The following is a 22,044-nucleotide window of genomic DNA, read 5'->3' as shown; positions in this document are numbered from 1 at the left end:
TAAAGCCCCAGCCTCTGCTTCCAGTCCAGCTCTCTGCTTGTGGCCTGATAAAGCCATGGAAGTTGGTCTGGCCCCTGCACCCATGTGAGAGACTGCTCTGGCTGTTGCAGTCATTTGAGGAGTAAACCAGTGGATGGAGGATCTCTCTGTCTATGTCCCTCCATCTCTCCCTCTGTAACTTTATCTCTCAAATAAATAAAATTTTTTAAAAAGAATGCAATCAGCTATAGTCAGATGCTAGAGGAGAAAGAAGAGGGAAGGAAGAAGAAATACACTAATTTTATCTCTTCTCACTGTAAGGATTAACAGATTCTATCTGAAGAAAATGGGTGATAAATGGGGTTATAAATATAATGGCTTGAGGTTGGTGCTGTGGCTCAGCAGGTTAAAGCTGTAGTCTGCAGCACTGGCATCCCATATGGGCACCGGTTCAAGTCTAGGCTGCTCCACTTCTGTCTAGCTGCTTGCTAATACACCTGGGAAAGCAGTGAGAATCTCTGCTCTTGTACCCATGTGGAAGACCTGGAGGAAGTTCCTGGCTCCTGGCTGCAGCCATTTGGGGAGTGAACTAGCGGATGGAAGATTATCTCTCTCTGTCTCTCCTTCTCTCTCTCTGTAACTCTGCCTTTCAAATAAATAAATAAATCTTTAATATAAATAAATCTTTAAAAAAAAGCAAAATCAGGACACACAGAGTTTGAATTCTTGCCAAGAGTATGGTTTTACTTTTATAAGAAAAAGTAATCAATAATTGATAATATTTTAAAGAAAGTTATGATTACTCTAAAACATTTTAGTTTTTGGCCAAATATTAGTAATTCCATTTAATTACATGTATTTTAGAACTATTCCTAAGAATATAAAATGAAACTTTTCAAGATGCTATTTTTTTTCTTTTTTAAAAATAGTTAGGCATGTGACTTTGGTACCACAGTTCTTTTTTTTTTTTTTTTTTAAAGACTTATTTATTTGAAAGTCAGAATTAGAGGGAGGGAGGGGGGAAGGGAGGGAGATATCTTCTATCTGCTGGTTCACTCTCCAAATGGCTGCAACTCCAGGGCTGGGCTGCAAGGGCCCAAGCACTTAGGCCATCTTCTGCTGCTTTCCCAGGTGCATTAGCAGGGAGCTTGATCAGAAGTGGAGTAGCAGGGACACAAACCAGTGCCCATATGGGATGCCGGCATCACAGGCAGCAGCTTTATCTGCTCCATCACAATGCTGGTCCCTCAAGATGATATTTCAGTTCTAAGTGATACTTAAAAGATTTAGGCAAACATAAATTGTGATACTCTAATTTTCAAATGATTGTTAAAATTCAAATTTTGAATGTACAAGCACAATAAGAAGGAAATATATTAACATTTCACTATAAAATTTTCTAAATATTTGAGGCTTGCCCATTAAGAAATGTAAAGTATTTCAAAATACTTCTGTCTATAAAAATGTGATAATGCTTTATTGAAACCCAAGTGTTAAGTATAGTTAAAGAAGTTAAAAAAACAAATAATATTAAAAATAGGGAACCAACAATTCCAGGTAATATTTGGAAAGAGCTTAGTCGATAAAGCAGTTGAATTTTTTAGTATACTTTCTATTATAAAAGGTTTTTAAGGAAAAAGAGAACTCTGTATACATGAATGTAGGGGATTGGCATATGGAGATAAGCAAAATAACCATCAGGCACTCAACAGCTGCACTGAACTAAATGTTTTCAAAAAATACCAATTAATGCAAAAGTAGGCACATCCTGCATTTTTCTACTATGAAATGATACTGGCATTCATAAAATAAAAGCTGTTATTTAAATCATTTTAAAGTGTACAGTCCAGTGGCAGTTAAGAACATTCACCTTGTTGTGTTAACCATCATCCTTATCCATCTCCAGAATGTTTTTTATCTTTCCAAACTGAAACTTGGTACCCACTGATCATTAACTCTACCTTTTTCATCCCCCTAGCTCCTAGCAACCACCCTTCTACTTCTTTTCTTGTGAATTTACTCTAGGTACTCCATAGTAAGGGAATTCAGTGTCTTTCTTTAGCAGCTGACTTTTCAATATGGCAGAAGACAAATGGAAATGCTAAGATGCTTCAGGCACCCCTCTGACTTGATGACTATGGAAAGAACTGGAAGAGCTATGTTGTTAGGGCTGGTGGGAAAACAGTTACAAATTCACTCAGTGGGAAAGACAGGCAGAGCTTCACACAAAAAGAACTCTAGTTAAATCATGAAAAGAAATTTTAAGTTTTGGTTATGCTATTGATACAAATGACTGTAGAATTTAAGATTTGGTATTAGGTTTTACTTTGAAAAAAAATTCAGTTAAAAGCACAAAATACCTTCTTTTAAACTATTTAAGGGGCTGGCATTGTGGTGCAGCAGGTAAAGCTGATGTTTACAGCACCAGAATCCCATATGGGTGGCAGTTTGAGTCCCAGCTGCCCCATTTTCGTTCCAGCTCCCTGTTAATGTGCCTGGGAATGCAGCAGAAGATGGCCCAAGTGCTTGGGCCCCTGCACCCACATGGGAGACCCAGAAGAAGCTCCTGGATCCTGGCTTTGGATCAGCCCAGCTCAGGCTGTTGCAGCCATTTGGGGAGTGAACCAGCAGATGGAAAACTTTCTCTCTCTCTCTTTCTCTCTCTCTACCTCTACCTCTACCTTTCAAATAAATAAAATAGGGGCCGGCGCTGTGGCGTAGCTGGTAAAGCCGCCACCTGCAGTCCTGGCATCCCATATGGGTGCCAGTTCGTGTCCTGGCTGCTCCACTTCTGATCCAGCTCTCTGCTATGGCCTGGGAAAGCAGTAGAAGATGGCCTAAGTCCTTGGGCCCCTGCACCCACATGGGAGACCTGGAGGAAGCTCTTGGCTCCTGGCTTCAGATTGGCACAGCTCCGGCTACTGTGGCCAACCAGCGGATGCAAGACCTCTCTCTCTCTCTGCCTCTCCTTCTCTCTCTCTGTAACTCTGTCTTTCAAATAAATAAATAAATCTTAAAAAAAAAACAAATAAATAAAATAAATCTTAAAAAACTATTTAAAATAATTTTAATGATAAATACATTTCAAGTTCACAGAAAATTAAATACAATATTTATTTTGGTGTACTTTTTTTGAAATCTGTACATAGTTTTTTCACTGTACGTATTTTCCATGAACTTTTCAAAGACCCCCCCCCCCCACGTGTTATTTCACCTGCACTTTATAACCTTCTTATTAAGAAGGGACCAGATAAATGGGTTGAAACTTAAGACAATGAAGTTACTTCTCCAAAATTATCTAGATCTGTCTGAACATAGCCCATATTTTCAATTACTCCACCTGACTTCTCACAGCTGGTGCAACTGGTACCTTGAGCTAAGACTCTGTCTTTGGCCTGCTTGAGTATTTCCCAATCACGGCAGGTTGTAAAGCTCACCATAAATTCCTACTGCATATCCCTGAATTGGCCCTATAATGACCATATGGGTGCCAATTCCAGTCCCAGCTGCTCTACTTCTAACCCAGCTCCCTGCTAATGCGCCTGGGAAAGCAATGGAAGATGGCCCAAGTCCTTGGGCCTTTGCACTCACATGGGAGATCTGGAAGAAGCTCCTTGGTTCTGGCTTCAGCCTGGCCTAGCCCTAGTTGTTGCGGCCATTTGGTGAGTGACAGCAGATGGAAGATCTCTCTGTCTCTCTTCTCTGTCTATAACTCTGCCTTTCAAATAAATACTAAATGCTTTTTTTTTTTTTTAAAGAAAACCATTAAGAAAATTAATGAGTTAGAATGCATCTATGAAAATAATTCTTGGTATCTTCAATCCAAAAACTTTGCTCAAAAATCTTTCTCAAACTTTTCCTTTCTAACCCATTGTCTGTTTCCTCTTTCCTTATCAGTTAGGTATAAGTTTTGATCCCATTTTTTCTTAAGTTGGGCTATCTTTTGTTTTTCTTGAATTTCTTTAGCTGCTTTTGTCCCACCTGATCTATGGGAGAATGAACTCCAAGAGCAAGGACTTGTCTATTCCACTTCCTTTGTGATGGCAGTGGTGTGTGACGGTACAAGCAGTTCTGAAATATGATGCTACAGAAGCTGGAGTCAAATAACAACTATTTGTCTACTGGGATAAGCCAGTGAACTTACCTTGCACTCTATGGCATTTTGTATAAAAAGGAAATTGTGTCTAACTGACCTCTAAGTCCTTGTGATTATTCACTCCGCTTCTCTGACTGATTGATGATATTCATGAAGACTTTTCTAATTCCATCCTCAGGAACATGTTGTACAGCTCTCATATGAACCTAAATTACTACACAGAGAGCGATGAAATAACAACTTCTGATGTCAAACAGCAGAGGCCACCTGATGAGCATTTGTGAAAAGTAGTTCCCTCCTGACAGTTTATCTTTGAAGCACTGCTTTGAATTAGCTTGCTAGTAATGGTATTTCATTATTTCATAATCTATCAGAGTTTGTCCCCTACCATGCCTCCAGCAGAGCAACTTCATTCATCTAAATTCACTTTCACTACTTGCTGGTAGACTCTGAGCCCTTACCTGGCCACAGAAGAATTTGACTTCATATTTATAGCTCAGACATGCACATGACTTTGATGCACTTTGGATTTCAGGTTCTCTATCTCCAAAATGACAAAATAAGCAGCATAAATTAAAGAAAAACCTTTGTAGATAACATTATTACTGTCTTCTGCAGAATCATATCAATATGATAACCACAATAATTTATTTTCTGGGACTGGTGCTGTAGTTTATCAGGTAAAGCCACCACCTGCAGTGCCAGCATCCCATGTGGGTGCCATTTTGAATCCTGGCTGCTCCACTTCCGATCCAGCTCTCTGCTGTGGCCTATGAAAGCAGTAGAAGATGGCCCAAGTGCTTGGGACCCTGCACTCCTGTGGGAGACAAGGAAGAAGCTCCTGGCTCCTGGCTCAGATCGGCACAGCTCCAGCCATTGCAGCCAATTGGAGAGTGAACCAGTGGATGGAAGACCTCTCTCTCTCTCTCTCTGTCTCTCTGCCTCTCCTTCTCTTTTTGTGTAGCTCTAACTTTCAAATAAATAAGTAAATCTTCAAAAAATTTATTTTCTATACTTACCTAAATACAATATTCAGGATTCTATTTAGTACATCTGACCAACATAGAATACCAAAGCGTCACAAAATAAAATTCACTTACTTGGCATTTCTGACGCAACTGGCGTAGTTCTTTTATAACTGGGGCCAGAGCTGACTTCTTTTCAGATACCAGTGAATTTAGTCTTTTTACCTGTCATTTAAACAAAAAAAAAAAATGACAGCTAAAACAATTTCTATTTTTCTAAAAAAAAATACTATGTGTATTAAGAGATTACAGCATTAAATATATGAGTTAAAAATAGCCTATAAATTACTTTAATGCCAAACAATTGGGAAATAATGGAGTAAATCTTGATTCCTTACCAAGATGGAATATTATTTAACTATTCAAAAGGTCAAGACTATAATCCATTAATGGGGAAATATTTATAATCTAATACTCAACAAAATAAATGACAAAGTTCCCTTTATATAACTACACTAATGTTGTATTATATAAACTGCATAATTATGTAGTTTATATAAAATATACATAAGCATGATGGAGTGATATTCAAAATACTTAATAGGGGCTGGTGCTGTGGCACAGTGGGTTAATGCCCTGGCCTGAAGTGCCGGCATCCCATATGGGCACCAGTTCTAGTCCCGGCTGCTCTTCCGATCCAGCTCTCTGCTATGGCCTGGGATAGCAGTAGAAGATGGCCCAAGTCCTTGGGCTCCTGCACCTGCATGGGAGACCTGGAAAAAGCTCCTGGCTCCTGGCTTCGGATCTGCGCAGCTCCGGCCGTTGCAGTCATCTGGGGAGTGAACCAGCGGATAGAAGACCTCTCTCTACCTCTCTCTGTAACTCTGTCTTTCAGATAAATAAAAAAATACTTAATAACCTGTATGGCATTAAGTAATCATCAGTTGGAATAAACACCAGTCACAGAGAAAAATAAAGTCTTGGAGGCTTCTTTTGTGCTAAGCATTTTAGGAGTTAGACTGTGGGGTCTATGTTGTAGTATAGCAGATTAAGCTGCCACTTGTGATGCCAGCATCTTATTGGGGTGCCAGGTCGAGCAGTGGAAGATGGCCCAAATACTTGGGCCCTGCACTCATGGGAGACCCAGAAGAAGTTCCAGGCTCCTGGCATTGATCTGGCACAGCCCTCGCTGTTGCAGACATTTGAGGAGTGAACCAGTGGATGGTAGATATCTCTGTCTCTATTTCTCTGTCACTTTCTCTCTTTCTGTAACTCCACCTTTCAAATAAATAAAAAAAAAGTCTTTTAAAAATGTATGATTTAGATTGTGATCTGATCCAGTGGATTCTCAGGAATGGTCAGTGTGGACAAGGAAGCTGGAGGAAAGTAACTTTTTTTTTTTTAAGATTTATTTATTTATTTGAAAGGCAGAGTTACAAAGAGGCAGAGGCAGAGAGAGAGAGAAGTTTTCCAAATGCTGGTTCACTCCCCAAGATGGCAGCAACGGCCAGAGCTGAGCCAATCTGAAGCTAGGAGACAGGAGCTTCTTCCAGGTCTCCCATGTGGGTGCTGGGGCCCAATCCTCTACTATTTTCCGAGGCCATAGCAGAGATCTGGATTGGAAGTAGAGCAGCCAGGACTCGAACTGGCACCCAAATGGGATGCCAGCACTGCAGACAGCAGCCCCACCTACTATGCCACAGCAATGGCTCTGAAAGTAACTGCTGAGAGTTTGGGGCAGCAGTTATTACCACAAGTAAGTAAAGATTTTCATATTTTATAGCCTAGTGAAAATGTACCAATGCCTTCTAACTGAACAGTAGCTCTATTTACAGAAAAATACCATGAATACAAAGAAACATGCAATTTTATTGGGTAGGATGATATAATTTAGGGAAACTTATTTTTATCTTAAGTTATATAACTTTTATGTATTTAAGAAATGCACAGAATGCATAAATTATTAGAAGTTGGACAATATTAATAGAATGGAAAAATACAAAAGAGATAAAGACAAATAAAAGAATATAAACAATATGCAGAAAGGAAAATTGAATATTTCGTTGCTAACAGCACAAACACAAAAACACCCACTTTCTGGCTGTGCAATAAAAAGAAACTAAAACAAACAAACAAAAAACACAACTCAAACTATAATCACCATTTCAGACATGTCATCCAGTGTTCGCCCTTTCATTTCATCAACTTCACTCTTCAGGGCAGACACTCTTTCCAGCTCTTCTTGGGTGTAACTATACCCAGATATGCCCTTTTTCTCCTCAGTAGTTTGCTATAGAATAAAAATGTCAAATAACCACCATGAAAATCTTGCTGCTTCCCATACTACAGATTTCAAACATAACAGAAAGTTGTAAATACAACAGATTAGTTGAGAATCCTAAGGGATGCCTATATGGGATAAACCTGTACTAAATTTTACTATAGTATCTTCAAGAAAGTATTTTTAATTTTAAAACTTTAGAATAATGCAATGTACTTAACACAGAACTAAAAAAAAAAGGATGCACTTCATAAACATTTAGTGAATAAATGAATTTTCCAGTGATAAGTTGTTTTTCATTTATTTACACATTCAATATTTATTATACAAATAAATGTACCAACCACAGTTCCAGGCAGCAGATACACAACAATAAACAAAATAGGAAAAAGAAACCCTTCACTCATACAGCTTACTTCTAGCGGGAATAAATAAGTAATATGTAAATAAGTAAATAAAGTGCATATAATGTGAGGTGAGAATGGGGCTGGAATCTCAGTAGTTACAGAATGTCTTCCCTGAAGGAACTGAGGGAGTAAGCCAAACAGATGCTCATGGTATCAGCAAGCATGGTATCAGCAAAAGCCATGAGGCAAGGACATACCCTTGCCTGTTCAAGACACAGCAAGGAAGCTGATGAGGCTGAGAACACAGTGAAAATGAAGCAGGGGTGAGATAAGGATCACATAGGGCTCAGGTGGTTTGCTGGGACAGTCTCAGTTTATATCTATTGTCCTTTGAGCTCACAAGTATCCAAGTTTAAATGATAAATTATATAATTATTTTTAGGCCAATGAAAGAGCTTTGACTTGTTTTAAATGAGATGGAGAGGTGTTGGAGAGTTCAGAATAGAAGAATTTTCAAACGATCAATTTAACATCTGCAGGGAGGTCAACTGGAAGGCCACTCCAGTAACTCGAGTTAGATGATGATGATGATTTTGGAATCAGTGTGGTGATGGTGACAGGCAATAAGTGGTTCTGTGTACATTCTACAGGCAGAGTCGAGAAGATACTGTGACAGATTTGATGTGGGGGGATAAAGGAAAGGGTAAAGCACACATTCAAGGCCTGAGGGACTGACTGACAGATGAAGCTGCCATTTGTTGCAATGAGGAAGACTGGGGAAGACGAGATGATGAAGAGCAGAAGCTTAGCTTCAGATACGGCAAAAATCTGAAATGTCTATTAAATATCCAGTTGGAAAGGTCAAGACGTTATATGTACAAGATGTGAATGGAAGAGAAATCTGGAATGGTGATAAATATTTGTGACTTATCAGCAAACAGAGAGTCTAATACCACCAAGGATGTGAGTAGAGATCTAAGAACTAACCTGGAGAACTCAACATTTGGATCTTGAAAAAAGAAGAAAACAGTAATGCAGTGGGAACAGGAGTGTTAGTTTGGGAGAAAAAGCAAGAAAGTATAGTACCCTAGAAGACAGGTGGAGAAAAATTTTACAGGAAGAAGGATGGATTAACTATGTCTAACCTTGCTAACAGTTGAACAGGAAATGGACTAAGAATTGATCACTGGATTTCACAATGTGACAGTACTGGTGACCTGACAAGAGAAATTTCAGTGGAAAAGTGGGTATTAAAACTTTATTGGGGGGGGCCGGCGCCGCGGCTCACTAGGCTAATCCTCCGCCTGCAGCACCGGCACCCTGGGTTCTAGTCCCGGTTGGGGCACCGGATTCTGTCCCGGTTGCCCCTCTTCCAGGCCAGCTCTCTGCTGTGGCCAGGGAGTGCAGTGGAGGATGGCCCAGGTGCTTGGGCCCTGCACCCCATGGGAGACCAGGAAAAGCACCTGGCTCCTGGCTCCTGCCATCGGATCAGCGCGGCGCGCCGGCCGCGGCGGCCATTGGAGGGTGAACCAACGGCAAAGGAAGACCTTTCTCTCTGTCTCTCTCTCTCACTGTCCACTCTGCCTGTCAAAAAAGAAATTAAAAAAAAAAAAAAAACCTTTATTGGGGGTTCGGGTCGGCATTGTGGCATAGCGGATAAAGCTGCTGCCTACAGTGCTGGCATCCCAAATGGGTGCCGGTTCGTGTTCCGGTTGCTCCGCTTCCAATCCAGCTCTCTGCTTTGGCATGGGAGGGCAGCAGAGGACGGCCCAAGTCTTTGGGCCCCTGTGCCAGTGTGGAAGACCTGGAGGAAGCTACTGGCTCCTAGCTTTGGATAGGCGCAGCTCCAGCCATTGCAGCCAATTGGGGAGTGAATCAGTGGATGGAAGATCTCTCTCTCTCTCTCTCTCTCTCTTTCTGCCTCTCCTCCTCTCTCTCTGTAGCTCTTTCAAATAAATAAATAAATCTTAAAAAAAAAAAAAAAAAAACCTCATTGGGCTAGCCCTGTGAAGTAGTGGGTAAAGCTGCCACCTGCGGTGCCCACATCCCATATGGCCGCCAGTTCGAGTCCCAGCTGCTCCACTTCCGATCCAACTCTCTGCAATAGCCTGGGAAAGCAGTAGAAGATGGCCCAAGTCCTTGGGCCCCTGCACCCATGTGGGAGACCCGAAAGAAACTCCTGGCTCCTGGCTTCAGATAGGCACAGCTCCGGCCATTGCGGCCAACTGGGGAGTGAACCAGCTGATGGAAGATCTCTCTCTGTCTCTCCCTCTCTGTAGCTCCAGTTTTCAAATAAGTAAATAAATATTTAAAAAAAAAACCTTACTGGAGAAGATTTAAAAGAGAATGGAACTTAAAATAGAGATAAAGACAGGTATCCCATTGCAGACTCAGCACCCATTCTCTTCAACCATCAATGGAGCTTAGTGAGAGCTAATTCCATATTCCATATTCTTTTTTCTTTAAAGATTTATTTATTTGAAAAAGTTACAGAGAGAAGTAGTGACACAGAGAGAGAGAGAGGTCCTCCACCTGCTGGTTCACGCCCCAAATGGCCACAAAGGCTGGAGATGAGCTGATCAGGAACCAGGAGCTTCTTCTGGGTCTCCTACGTTGATGCAAGGGCGCAACGACTTGGACCATCCTTTGCTGCTTTCCCAGGAACATTAGCAGGAGCTGGGTCAGAAGTGGAGAAACAGCACCCAAAAGGGATGCTGGCACTGCAAGCTGGAGCGTTAATCCACTGCGCCACAGCATCGGCCCCCAAATTCCATGTTCTTTATAGTTATTATTCCTTCTCAAATGCCAGTGACACTATACCAGCTAACGCATATTTGTTGACGTATCAGATAAATGACAGGCTTAAATGCATGAGTCAGTAATTTAAAACAAAGTGGTAAAGTCATAGAACCTCCTTAGGAGCTTTAAATAAACCACACTTCCCATGGCTAAAGAGAAGAAAGATATGAAAAACAGGCATAGGACTTAATGGTAAGACAGACAAAACATAGAGAAGGTTAAGTTCTTTGTCTAGGTAAGTATTCTACGCCAAAGTCAGGATCCTGATAAGGAAAAGAGCGAGGGATGGGAGTATATGGATAAGACCCACTTGTGAAGTTTACAACTCCAGATTATTCTATATCCTTAGGGCAGTGGAATATGGCTTAGCTTGCTGGTCAGGAGCCTGGAAGAAGTAAAGATAGCAAGATTGGAAGTTTAAAGACAAGGATGTCTAGTGAAGAAGCATGTGAATAAATGCATGAGAATAGGCACTAAGAGTGGAGATGCACATGCCCATGGGAGTCAGTCATTTTCTGATACATCACACCATCCAGGTAACTGATGGCCTAACCGAACAGCAGAATGGCTTCCTGAAGGCACAACAAAGGTCCCAGCTTGGAACTGATAGCCTGTGAAGTGAGTTCTATTTTTCAGGACAGGTGAACACCTTAAACCAATGCCTATTACATGGTGCTGTGTTCCCAAGAGAATGCGAGTCCTGGAATCATGAAACGAAAGTATGAGTGTTACCACTCGCCATAATCCACACTGATCCATTTAGGGAATTACGCTTCCTTTCCAGACATCTTTAGGCTGTGTAGGTACAGATGTTCTGGTTCTACCACCGCAAGGGGTACATTCAGAGGCCTTTTAAACTTACTGCTATGACCACCATCTGGTCACTTGGGTTCCCATGCCAACAGGCCAGCAGGCAAACAAAATAATATTGTCAGGACATCACAAGGCAATATAGATCCTGCTATATAATAGAGGCAAAAAGAAATATACCTGGTACTAGGGCATATGTTGGCACTCCCATACCCAATTTTAACTATGTGAGGATCTTCAAAAAGTTCACAGGAAACACATAATATAAAGAAACTGTACAAATTTTACAATTATTTGCACCAAAATAAACATCTTTCAATTCAATTTTTCCACAAAATTTTTGAAGTATAATTGTAAATAGGCAAGTATAGTAACCACAGCCTGATAAGCAAAGGTTACTAGAGTCTCACGCTTCACATGGATGAGGGCCTGGGTAATCCCATCAAATAAGACTAGAGGAAGTACTAGCTGAAGCTGAGGGAATCTGGAATAGATGGCAGAGGAAGGAAACGTTGAGTACAGGCTGTGTTCTTGGAACCAAATGGAGCAATGAGACTTTCAATTAGTGTTACTAATAACCTTTCTATAAATTTGCCTAGAAATTGTGACCAATCAGAATCCTGTTGGAATTATTCTTGGATGGAGTAAATCTAATATGAGAAACAAGTAGATTTTGGCAGCGCAAGGGGTAGACTGCAGTGGATATTGTCAGTAATCACCCGAGGCTCTTGTCTTGAGCTGCTAAGGCTATGGAAGCCTTTTGAGTTCACAAACTCCGACCTTATTTAGACAAGGCCATAGTCAAAGTGAAAGTTCTCTCCTCCCTTCAGAGAAAGATACCTCCTTCTTTGATGGCCCCTTCTTTCCACTAGGATCTCACTCACGAAGATCTTTCATTTAGGTTTGTTTTTTTTTTTTTTTTTTTTTTTGCCACAGTGTCTTGGCTTTCCATACAAAACTCTTATGGGCTTTTTAGCCAGATCCAAATGCCTTAAGGGCTGATTCTGAGGCCAGAGTGCTGTTTAGGGCATCTGCCATTCTATGAGAATTCAACTTCCCATGTTGGATTGTTCTCTCCTTTTTAATTCTATCAGTTATTATTAGCAGACACTAGTCTTGTTTATGTGATCCCTTTGACACTTTTTTCTATCATTATGATCAATTATGAACTGGAACTAATCACTTTGACTAGTAAGAGATGGCATTGGTACATACCACCTTGATGGGATTGATTTGGAATCCCCTGGCACGTTTCTAGCTCTACCATTAGGGGTAAGTCCGAGTGAGCATGTGCCAAACTGTACATCTCCTTCCTCTCTTATTCCCACTCTTATATTTAACAGGTATCATTTTTCAGTTAAATTTAAACACCTAAGAATAATTGTGTGTTAAAGAGTTCAACCAATGATATTAAGTAGAACAAAAAAAATACTAAAAGGAATAAAATAGTAAGTTGTTCCTCGACAGTCAGGACAAGGGCTGATCAAATCATTGTTTCTCATAGTGTCCATTTCACTTCTACAGGCTTCCTTGTAGGTGCTCAGTTAGTTGTCACAGATCAGGGAGAACATATGATATTTGTCCCTTTGGGACTGGCTTATTTTACTCAGCATGATGTTTTCCAGATTCCTCCTTTTTGTTGCAAATGACTGGATTTCATTTTTTTTTACTGCTGTATAGTATAGTATTTTTTTTTTTTGACAGGCAGAGTGGACAGTGAGAGAGACAGAGAGAAAGGTCTTCCTTTTGCTGTTGGTTCACCCTCCAATGGCCACCGCGGCCGGTGCATTGCGCTGATCCGAAGGCAGGAGCCAGGTGCTTTTCCTGGTCTCCCATGCGGGTGCAGGGCCCAAGCACTTGGGCCATCCTCCACTGCACTCCCGGGTCATAGCAGAGAGCTGGCCTGGAAGAGGGGCAACCGGCACAGAATCCGGCGCCCGACCGGGACTAGAACCCGGTATGCCGGCGCTGCTAGGCAGAGGATTAGCCTATTGAGGCACGGCGCCAGCCCTGCTGTATAGTATTCTATAGAGTACATATACCATAATTTCTTTATTCAGTCTACTGTTAATGGGCATTTAGGTTGATTCCACGTCTTAGCTATTGTGAATTGAGCTGCAATTAACATTGAGGTGCAGACAGCTCTTTTATTTGCCATTAATTTCCTTTGGTTAAATTCCAAGGAGTGGGATGGTTGGGTCATGTGGTAGGGCTATATTCAGGTTTCTGAGGAATCTCCAAACTGTCTTCCATGTGGCTTTACTAGTTTACTACAATCAATTTTACAGTTAGTGCTGTTAGGATCCACATTTGATTCATAGTAAATTTTCAATCTTTTCCCTTTTCAGCATGAGACAGAAAAGTTCATATTACCAGCTAAAATGAACCACAACTGGCTGAAATTCATTTACCTCTTTCAGATTATTGCTAGTTGGTGATCCAGCATCCTGAAGCAAGCTTCCCCAAGGGTGAAAACAAAAAAGCCAAACCAAGAAAACTCAGAACTGGCATGCACAGTAACAGCTTTGCTGTTGGACTATACTGACAACCAATGCACAAACACATAAGGACCAAGCCTGCAGGCAAACTTCTACACAGCACTTTCTCTGGATATTCCTTTCCAAAGCGCCTTGGAAGTGGCTGCTTAGAAATAAATATTTCACAGTCACTCTCTTGGTATGATAATTTTACTCATATTAAGTAGCTAAGCAAAAGAAAACCCTACTTAGAATTCCACTTCTATTAATAACCCCAAAGTTAGCTCACACACACAAAGTCAGCACTTATTGCACATTAAAGATAAATGAATCACCTTATATGACATCTCTGTAATTAATCAAAGAAAATAATTTTAAAGGTTTCCAGTGAAAATAGTTATCTCAGTATAAAGTATAACCCATAAAGCCCCTGGCATTTGTAGTCATAGAATCTAAGATAATACCATCTTACCAGCTGGTGCTGAATATTTTCATGACGCTGCTTAAGAAGTTCTTCTGTCCTTTGCAAGAGACCAAATTCGGCTTTAAATTCAGCTATTATTTGATGCTTCTTTTTGTAAACTGTACTTTTACTTCGAAGTTTACTGACATATCGTTTGAACTGTAAAAAAAGGTATATTATCTAATGAGTAGAAAAGTAATAGTTAGATATCATATTAAACTCAATGTACCGCCGGCGCTGTGGCGCAGTAGGTTGATCCTCTGCCTGCAGCACTGGCAAACCCTGGGTGCTAGTTCTAGTCCCAGCTGTTCCTCTTCCAGTTCAGCTCTCTGCTAGGCCTGGGAAATCAGTAGAAGATGGCACGAGCACTTGGGCCTCTGCACTAATGTGGGAGACGCAGAAGCAGCTCCTGGCCCCTGGCTTTGGAACAGCAAAGCTCCAGGAGCTGTAGCAGCCATTTGGGGAGTGAACCAGTGGATGGAAGACCTCTCTCTCTGTCTCTCCCTCTCTCTGTCTGTAACTCTACCTCTCAAGTAAATAAATAAATAAATAAATAAACAAACTCAATGTACCAGAAAATTTTTCTCCTTTAAGCTATCCAACACACATCACAAGTATATAATAATCTAGCTTTATTAGGAAACTTAGATATACTAACTGTTCAGGGGCCAGCACAGTGGTACAGCATGTTAAGGCACTGCCTGTGACACTGACATCTCATGAGTCCCAGCTACTCTGCTTCTGATCTAGCTCCTGCTAATGTGCCTGCTGGGGAATGAGCCAGTGGACCGAAGATCTCTTCAACTCTGCCAAAGAAATAAATATTTAAAAAATAAAAAAGCAGGGGCCAGCACTGTGGCACAGTAGGTTAAAGCCCTGACCTGAAGCGCCGGCATCCCATATGGGCACCAGTTCTAGTCCCGGCTGCTCCACTTCCGATCCAGCTCTCTGCTACGGCCTGGGAAAGCGGTGGAAGATGGCCCAAGTCCTTGGGCCCCTGCACCCATGTGGGAGACCGGAAAGAAGCTCCTGGCTCCTGGCTTCAGATCAGCTCAGCTCCGGCCATTGTGGCCATCTGGGGAGTGAACCAGCGGATGGAAGACCTCTCTCTCTGTCTGTACCTCTCTCTGCAATTCTTTCATATAAAATAAAATAAATCTTTAAAAAATTTAAAAAGCATTAAAAACACTTAAAAAAAATACTGGGTCTGGTGCTGTGGCGTAAGCAGTTAAACCCACCACCTGCAGTGCTGGCATCCATACAGGTGCTAGTTCTAGTCCTGACTGCTCCACTTCCAATCCAGCTCTCTGCTGTGGCCTGGGAAAACGGTAGAAGATGGCCCAAGTCCTTGGGCCCCTGCACCCACATGGGAGACCAAGAAGATGCTCCTGGCTCCTGGCTTCAGATTAGCATAGCTCCAGCTGTTGTGGCTATCTGGGGAATGAACCTCTGCCTCTCAGTAACTCTGCCTTTCAAATAAATAAATAAATTTTAAAAAAATACTAACTGCTCAAATGAAATATTTTGTGTAGGTTTTTATTTTTAAACCCATTTAAGAGGCCAGTGCTGTGGTACAGCAAGTAATGCCGCTGCCTGCAGTGCCAGCATCCTATACGGGAGCTGGTTTGAGTCCTGGCTGCTTCACCTCCAATCTAGCTCTCTGCTATGGCCTGGGAAAATAGCAGAAGATGGCCCAAGTCCTTCAGTCCCTGCACCCATGTTGGAGACCTGGAAGAAGCTTCTGGTTCCTGGCTTCAGAACAGCACAGCTCCAGCCATTGTGGCCATCTGAACCAGTGGATGGAAGACTTCTCTCCCTCCCCTATCTCCTCTGCCTCCCTATAACTCTACCTTGCAAACAGATAAATAAATCTTTAAAATAAATAAATAAACCCATTTATATTCTAAATTCTTACACAAAAGCTATTAATTTTGCACTTCCTAAGCAAGGATTAGGAAATCAGAATGCAATGTCATGAAAATGAAAAGCTTTACAAAAGAAGAGGAGGCTGGTGTTGTGGTGTAGTGAGTAGGGCTGCTGCCTGTGACATCAGCATCCCATATGGATACTGGGTTGTGTCCCGGATGCTCCACTTCCAATCCGGCTCCCTGCTGATGCATCTGGGAAAGCAGCAGCAGAAGGCCAATTGCTTGAGCCCCTGCACCCATGTGGGAGAAACAGAGGAGGCCCCTGGCTCCTGGCTTTGGTCTGGTCCAGTCTTGGAAGTTGCAGCCATTTGGGGAGTAAACCCAAGGTTGGAAGATCTCTCACTCTTTCTGTTTCTCCCTCTCTCTGTAACTCCGACTTCCAAATAAATAAATAAGGCTTAAAAAAAAAAGAAAAAAATGACACAATTCTAGCTGTGGTCTTATCATAGTACACCTTTTGTACTGTACTATTCTGGTAGCAGGACACTGGATCTACTGGGATTCACAAAAACAACCAGAATGATCAACACTTGCAGCTAATATGCACATATTACACTTGAGGAATGACCATATTCCCTATGAAGCACCCAAGGCACTAGGACAACCCATCCCAAACATTAAAGATAAGTCAGAACTACGTCAGAAAAATAGACATTATTAAGTAACAGCAACTAGAGTTTGGAGAAGCAAATGAAATAAAGTGAACATAATGTTTAAAGGAATCTACTGAGTCTTATTATTGATCACGCACTGGATAGTGTTCCAGACAATGAGTATGTAACTCTGAACACTGCACTCAGAAGTCCTCATCGAACATAGGGAATAGAGAGGAAAATAAGTATTGAACTGAGATCTACAATGACGTTTAAAATTATAAAGAACTGAAGAGGCCCTAAGAATAAACAACAGGAATTTAAACTGCATTGGGATAAAGATAGGAAGGTGAGGAGCTGGGGTTTAAGAGAGGTGAATTGTGACAAGCTTCTTAGAGTAATTTATGTAAGCCAGGACTGAAAGCACACGAATGTGTGAGTGGCAGGGAAGAGCATTCCAGGCAGAAGGAACAGCATATGTAAAGGCCTTGAGGCACCTGTTCAATGTGACAAGCAAATGTGAAAAATTTCTGCCATTTCTGAAACAGAACAGGATATATATTGGAAAAAACAAACTTCCTCTATATATCATGAATACTAACAATTTTCAGTTTTATATAGTTTTTCTGCTTCAATTATCCTCTTTTTTATTTTTTATTTATTTTTTATTTTTTTATTTATTTATTTTTTGACAGGCAGAGTGGACAGTGAGAGAGAGAGACAGAGAGAAAGGTCTTCCTTTGCCGTTGGTTCACCCTCCAATGGCCGCTGAGGCCGGCGCGCTGCGGCCGGCGCACCGCGCTGATCCGATGGCAGGAGCCAGGAGCCAGGAGCCAGGTGCTTTTCCTGGTCTCCCATGGGGTGCAGGGCCCAAGCACCTGGGCCATCCTCCACTGCACTCCCTGGCCACAGCAGAGGGCTGGCCTGGAAGAGGGGCAACCGGGACAGAATCCGGCGCCCCGACCGGGACTAGAACCCGGTGTGCAGGCGCTGCTAAGCGGAGGATTAGCCTAGTGAGCCGCGGCGCCGACCCCTCTTTTTTTTTTTTTTTTTTTTTAAGAAAATGTTTTTGTCAGCTCCACCCACTCGCTGCTCATACTTCCCTGCCCATCCCCGGCAAAGTTTTAAGAAGACCTGTTCCTGAGCTTGTCTCTCTCCTGCTCTCTCTTGATCTTTCTTACACTCTCCTCTCTCTTTTTTCCTTCACTCCTTGCCTCCAGTCTGTTGGGTTTCCCCCTCCAATAAACCCTCTCCCTTAAAAAAATTAAATAAATAAATACATGTTTTATACGTTTACTTTCATTTGCTTGGAAGCCAGAGTGAAAGAGAAAGGGAGAGGGAGAGGGAGAGGGAGAGGGAGAGGGAGAGGGAGAGGGAGAGGGAGAGGGAGAGGGAGAGGGAAAGAGAGGGAGAAACATTCCATCTGCTGGTTCACATCCTAACAGCAGGGACTGGGCTCAGGCTAAAACCAAGAGCCCAGGTCTCCTATGTGGATGGCAGGAGCCCAGGAATCTGAGCCATTATCCACTGCCTCCCAGGAACATTAGCAGAAGCTGGACAGGAAGTTGAGTAACCAAGCCTCAAATTGGCACTCTGATATGGGATGTGGGCATCCTAAGCCATAGCTTAATTCACTGTACCATAACACCTGCCCCTAACCATCCTCCTATTATAAGAAAACTTCTGGGGGTAGATGTTTGGCATAGTGGTTGAAATGCCACTTGGGATGCTGCATCCCATATCAGAGTACGTAGGTTTGAGTCCAAGCTCTGCTGTCTATTCTAGCTTCCTGCTAATGTAGACCCTGGGAGGCAGGAGGTGATGGCTCAAGTACTTGAGTTCCTGCCACCCATGTAGGAAAGCCAGATTGAGAACCATCAGCTGCTGCAAGTGTTTGGAAAGTGACGAGTGGAAGAGAGACCACTATTTGTCCCTGTCTTTCCAATAAATAAAAATTATACAAAATACGGGACTGGCATTGTGGCACAGCAGGTTAAGTCACAGTTTATGACACTGGCAACACACATGAACACCAGTTTGAGTCTCAGCTGCTCTGCTTGCAATCCAACTCCTGTTAATGTGCATGGGAAGCAGCAGAGGACGGTCCAAGCACCTGGGACCCTGCCACCCATGTGGAGACCCAGATAGAGATCCTGGCTTCTGGCTTTGGGCTGGACCAGTCCTGGCCATTTTGCTCATTTGGGGAGTGAAACAGCAGACAGAAGACCTTTCTCTCTGTTTCTCCCTCTCTCTGTGCCACTATTCCTGTCAAATAAATAAAAATGTTTTTAAAAAATTATAAAAAAGTGAAATTAAATTTCTATAGTAGGGGCCAGCACTGTGGTGTAGTGGGTAAAAGCCACCGCCTGCAGTGCCGGCATTCTATATGGGCGCTGGTTCAAGTCCTGGCTACTCCACTTCCAATCTAGCTCTCTGCTATGGCCTGGGAAAGCAGTAGGAGATGGCCCGAGCCCTTGGGCCCCTGCACCCGCATGGAAGACCCTAAAGAAGCTCCTGGCTCCTGATTTGCATAGCTCCAGCTGTTGCAGACATCTGGGGAATGAACCAGCGGACAGAAGATCGATCTCTCTCTTTCTCTCTCTCTCTCTGCCTCTGCCATTCTGTAACTCTGCCTTTCAAATAAATAATCTTTTTTTTTTTTAAAGTAACTCTTAAAAAAAATAAGATCATTGATTCCCGAGTATACAATTTCCTTAAAAATAATAAGATGGTGGCCAGCGCTGTGGAGCAGTGGGTTAACACCCCAGCCTAAAGCGCCAGCATCCTATATGGGCACCGGTTCCCGTCCCAGCTGCTCCACTTCCGATCCAGCTCTCTGCTGTGGCCTGGGAAAGCAGCAGAAGATGGCCCAAGTCCTTGGGCCCCTGCACCCATGTGGGAGACCCGAAAGAAGCTCCTGGCTCCTGGCTTCATATCAGTGCAGCTCCAGCCGTTGCGGCCATCTGGGGAGTGAACCAGCGGATGGAAGACCTCTCTCTCTCTGTCTCTACTTTTCTCTGTGACTTTGTCTTTTAAATAAATAAAATAAATCTTTAAAAAAATAATAAGATGAAAAATTCTTCAAATAAAAGTAATCCTCTAATTCCTAGTCTGGAGATCTTTTTAATCTTATCTTAAACTCTGAAAGAAGAACACATTGTGTTTTACAAGAAGGAAGTTTAAAATACAAGCAATTTTTTATCCATGGTTAAGCTGATCCAATATTTAGGAATCCAGCCCATACATAGCAAATTTCCAATGGCTGGATTAAAGAAACCGCTTCAAAATTTTAACTCATACCAGTGTACCTAGAGTCTAATAACTTGTTAATTTTCCTTTTAAAGAGTAAACGTGTAAGGCTGGCATAACCAGAGAGTCAGAATCCCTAGAGTAACTATATGTTCTATTAAAAGTGTCCTGGGCAAAGTGCCCAGAATGAAATCAACCCTCTTCATCTGCTATCCTCTATAATATCTAGGCCAATTTTCTCCTTCTCTATCTTGCTGTGCTCCAGAACTATTTTTAAAAGCTAAAAGCTATAAATGTTTTTGGTGAAAGAACAAACCCACAAATTTCTAATGTGCCCTGTGCTGATTGGCTATTTGACATTCATTGTACATACCACCTGTGGGGGGGGGGAGGTAGTCAGGGTCAGATTAATTACTGTCCCACACAATTAAGCAATAGGTAGCCATCAAAGCACTTGAACGGCTCTACAACCCTAGAATTAATTAGGAGAAATAAAACATATTATCAATGTTTTTATTCTACTGGAGGTTTTCTTTTAAGTTCTTCTGAATTTTTAACAATAGAAAAAATCAAAATATGATGAACACATTGAAGCTAAGTTCTTAGCAACTTCTGCAGGACATATTTCCAGAAATGGTCAAAAAGAACATAGGGCATTCTGCCAAACTGTTCTTCCAGAGGCTATTTATAACACTTTTACAACTGTCAACTTGATAAACAAGCAAACGAGTATCTCACCTTATAATTTATATTTTTAAACTTTTTCAGCACATTGACTATGCATTTAAGAGGATTTACAAAATACAATTTGCCTTCTTCAGCCAACTTTTATATTGATGTGTGTGTGTGTGTGTGTGTGTTTTCCTATGCACTTGTAATAATGATTCTCAAACTTTTTCCTCTCAGAAACCCTGTCTATATGATTAAAATTATTGAAAATCTCTTTGAGATTTTGTTTATGTAGATTACATCTATACTCACCATCTTAAAAATTAAAGCTGAGAAAATTTTTTTAATTTAAAATGTATATATTTTTTATTTGATAAGCAGAGAGAGACAGGGTACTTGGGCCATCATCTGCTGCCTTCCAGGTGCATTAGTAGGAAGCTAGACTCGAAGCAGAGGAGCCAGGACTTGGATCAGCACTCCAATTTGGGATGTGGGCATTGTAAGCAGTGGCAGCTTAACCCACTGCACCAAAACACCTGCCCCTCAATGCAATTCTGATAAAAATTCTAACAGGTTTTTGAGAACACTTGTTAAAGTGATTCCAAAATTTACATGTGAGTGTAAAAGCTTAGTCAAGGAGTCCCCTCAAGAAGAAAAAGGTAGGGGCAGGACAGGTGACACTTCGCAGATACCACAACTAATTATAAAACTAAAGAAACCAAGAGAGCATGGCACTGTCACACAGACACACAAACTAAGCAACAGAACAAAAGAGCAAAAGGGCAAACATGGGTCACACATCAAGGAAACCTTAGTTTATTTGACAGATTTGCTTTTGCAAATTTAGGGGAAAGAACAGACTTCTCAATTAATCGACTCTTCATAACATAAAAAATCAATTCCAAGAGCATTAAAGACTTAAATGGGAGAGATGAAATTAAAATTTTTCAGAATCTGGGAAATTATCATTATGATTTGGGGACAGGAAAGGATTTCTTAGGACACAAAAAAGTGCAAATTTAAAAATAATTATTAATAAAGTAGACTGCTAAAATTGAGAACTTTTGTTTGTCAAAATACACATTAAGAGGTTACAAATATAAGTCACAAATTGAGAAGATATATTTGAAACACATAATACCAATAAATAACTTACATCCAAAATAAATTAAAATTACAAATTAGTGAAAGGCAAACAACCCAACAAAAAAACAGATAAAGTATTAGAGTAGGCACTTTATAGAAAAAAAAAACAAAATACCAAAAAACATTAAATGATGCTCAACCCCATTAGTAATCAAGTTAGTAATACAAATTAAAACCACAATAAAATATCTTCCATACCCACCCAATTGGCAAAAATAACAAGCTGAAGATTTGGAAGAAAC

At 41.4% G+C, this 22,044-nt stretch overlaps 1 protein-coding gene across 6 annotated transcripts in view; it reads right to left on the bottom strand.

Annotated features, from left to right (window-relative positions):
- Nucleotides 1-22,044, bottom strand: part of IFT81 (intraflagellar transport 81) — a 128,726-nt gene that overhangs the window by 20,330 nt on the left and 86,352 nt on the right. For all 6 annotated transcript variants that reach the window (XM_070066172.1, XM_070066173.1, XM_051826756.2 and 3 more), the window contains 3 exons: nucleotides 14,227-14,376; nucleotides 7,202-7,330; nucleotides 5,176-5,265 (listed from right to left, as the gene is read on the bottom strand). In XM_070066172.1, coding sequence (XP_069922273.1) covers nucleotides 5,176-5,265; nucleotides 7,202-7,330; nucleotides 14,227-14,376 — 369 coding nt within the window. The remainder of the gene's footprint in view (nucleotides 1-5,175; nucleotides 5,266-7,201; nucleotides 7,331-14,226; nucleotides 14,377-22,044) is intronic.

The sequence above is a fragment of the Oryctolagus cuniculus genome, chromosome 21, assembly GCF_964237555.1.
Source record: "Oryctolagus cuniculus chromosome 21, mOryCun1.1, whole genome shotgun sequence".
Classification (NCBI taxonomy): Eukaryota; Metazoa; Chordata; class Mammalia; order Lagomorpha; family Leporidae; genus Oryctolagus; species Oryctolagus cuniculus.
This window is presented reverse-complemented; position numbering and strand designations above follow the sequence as displayed.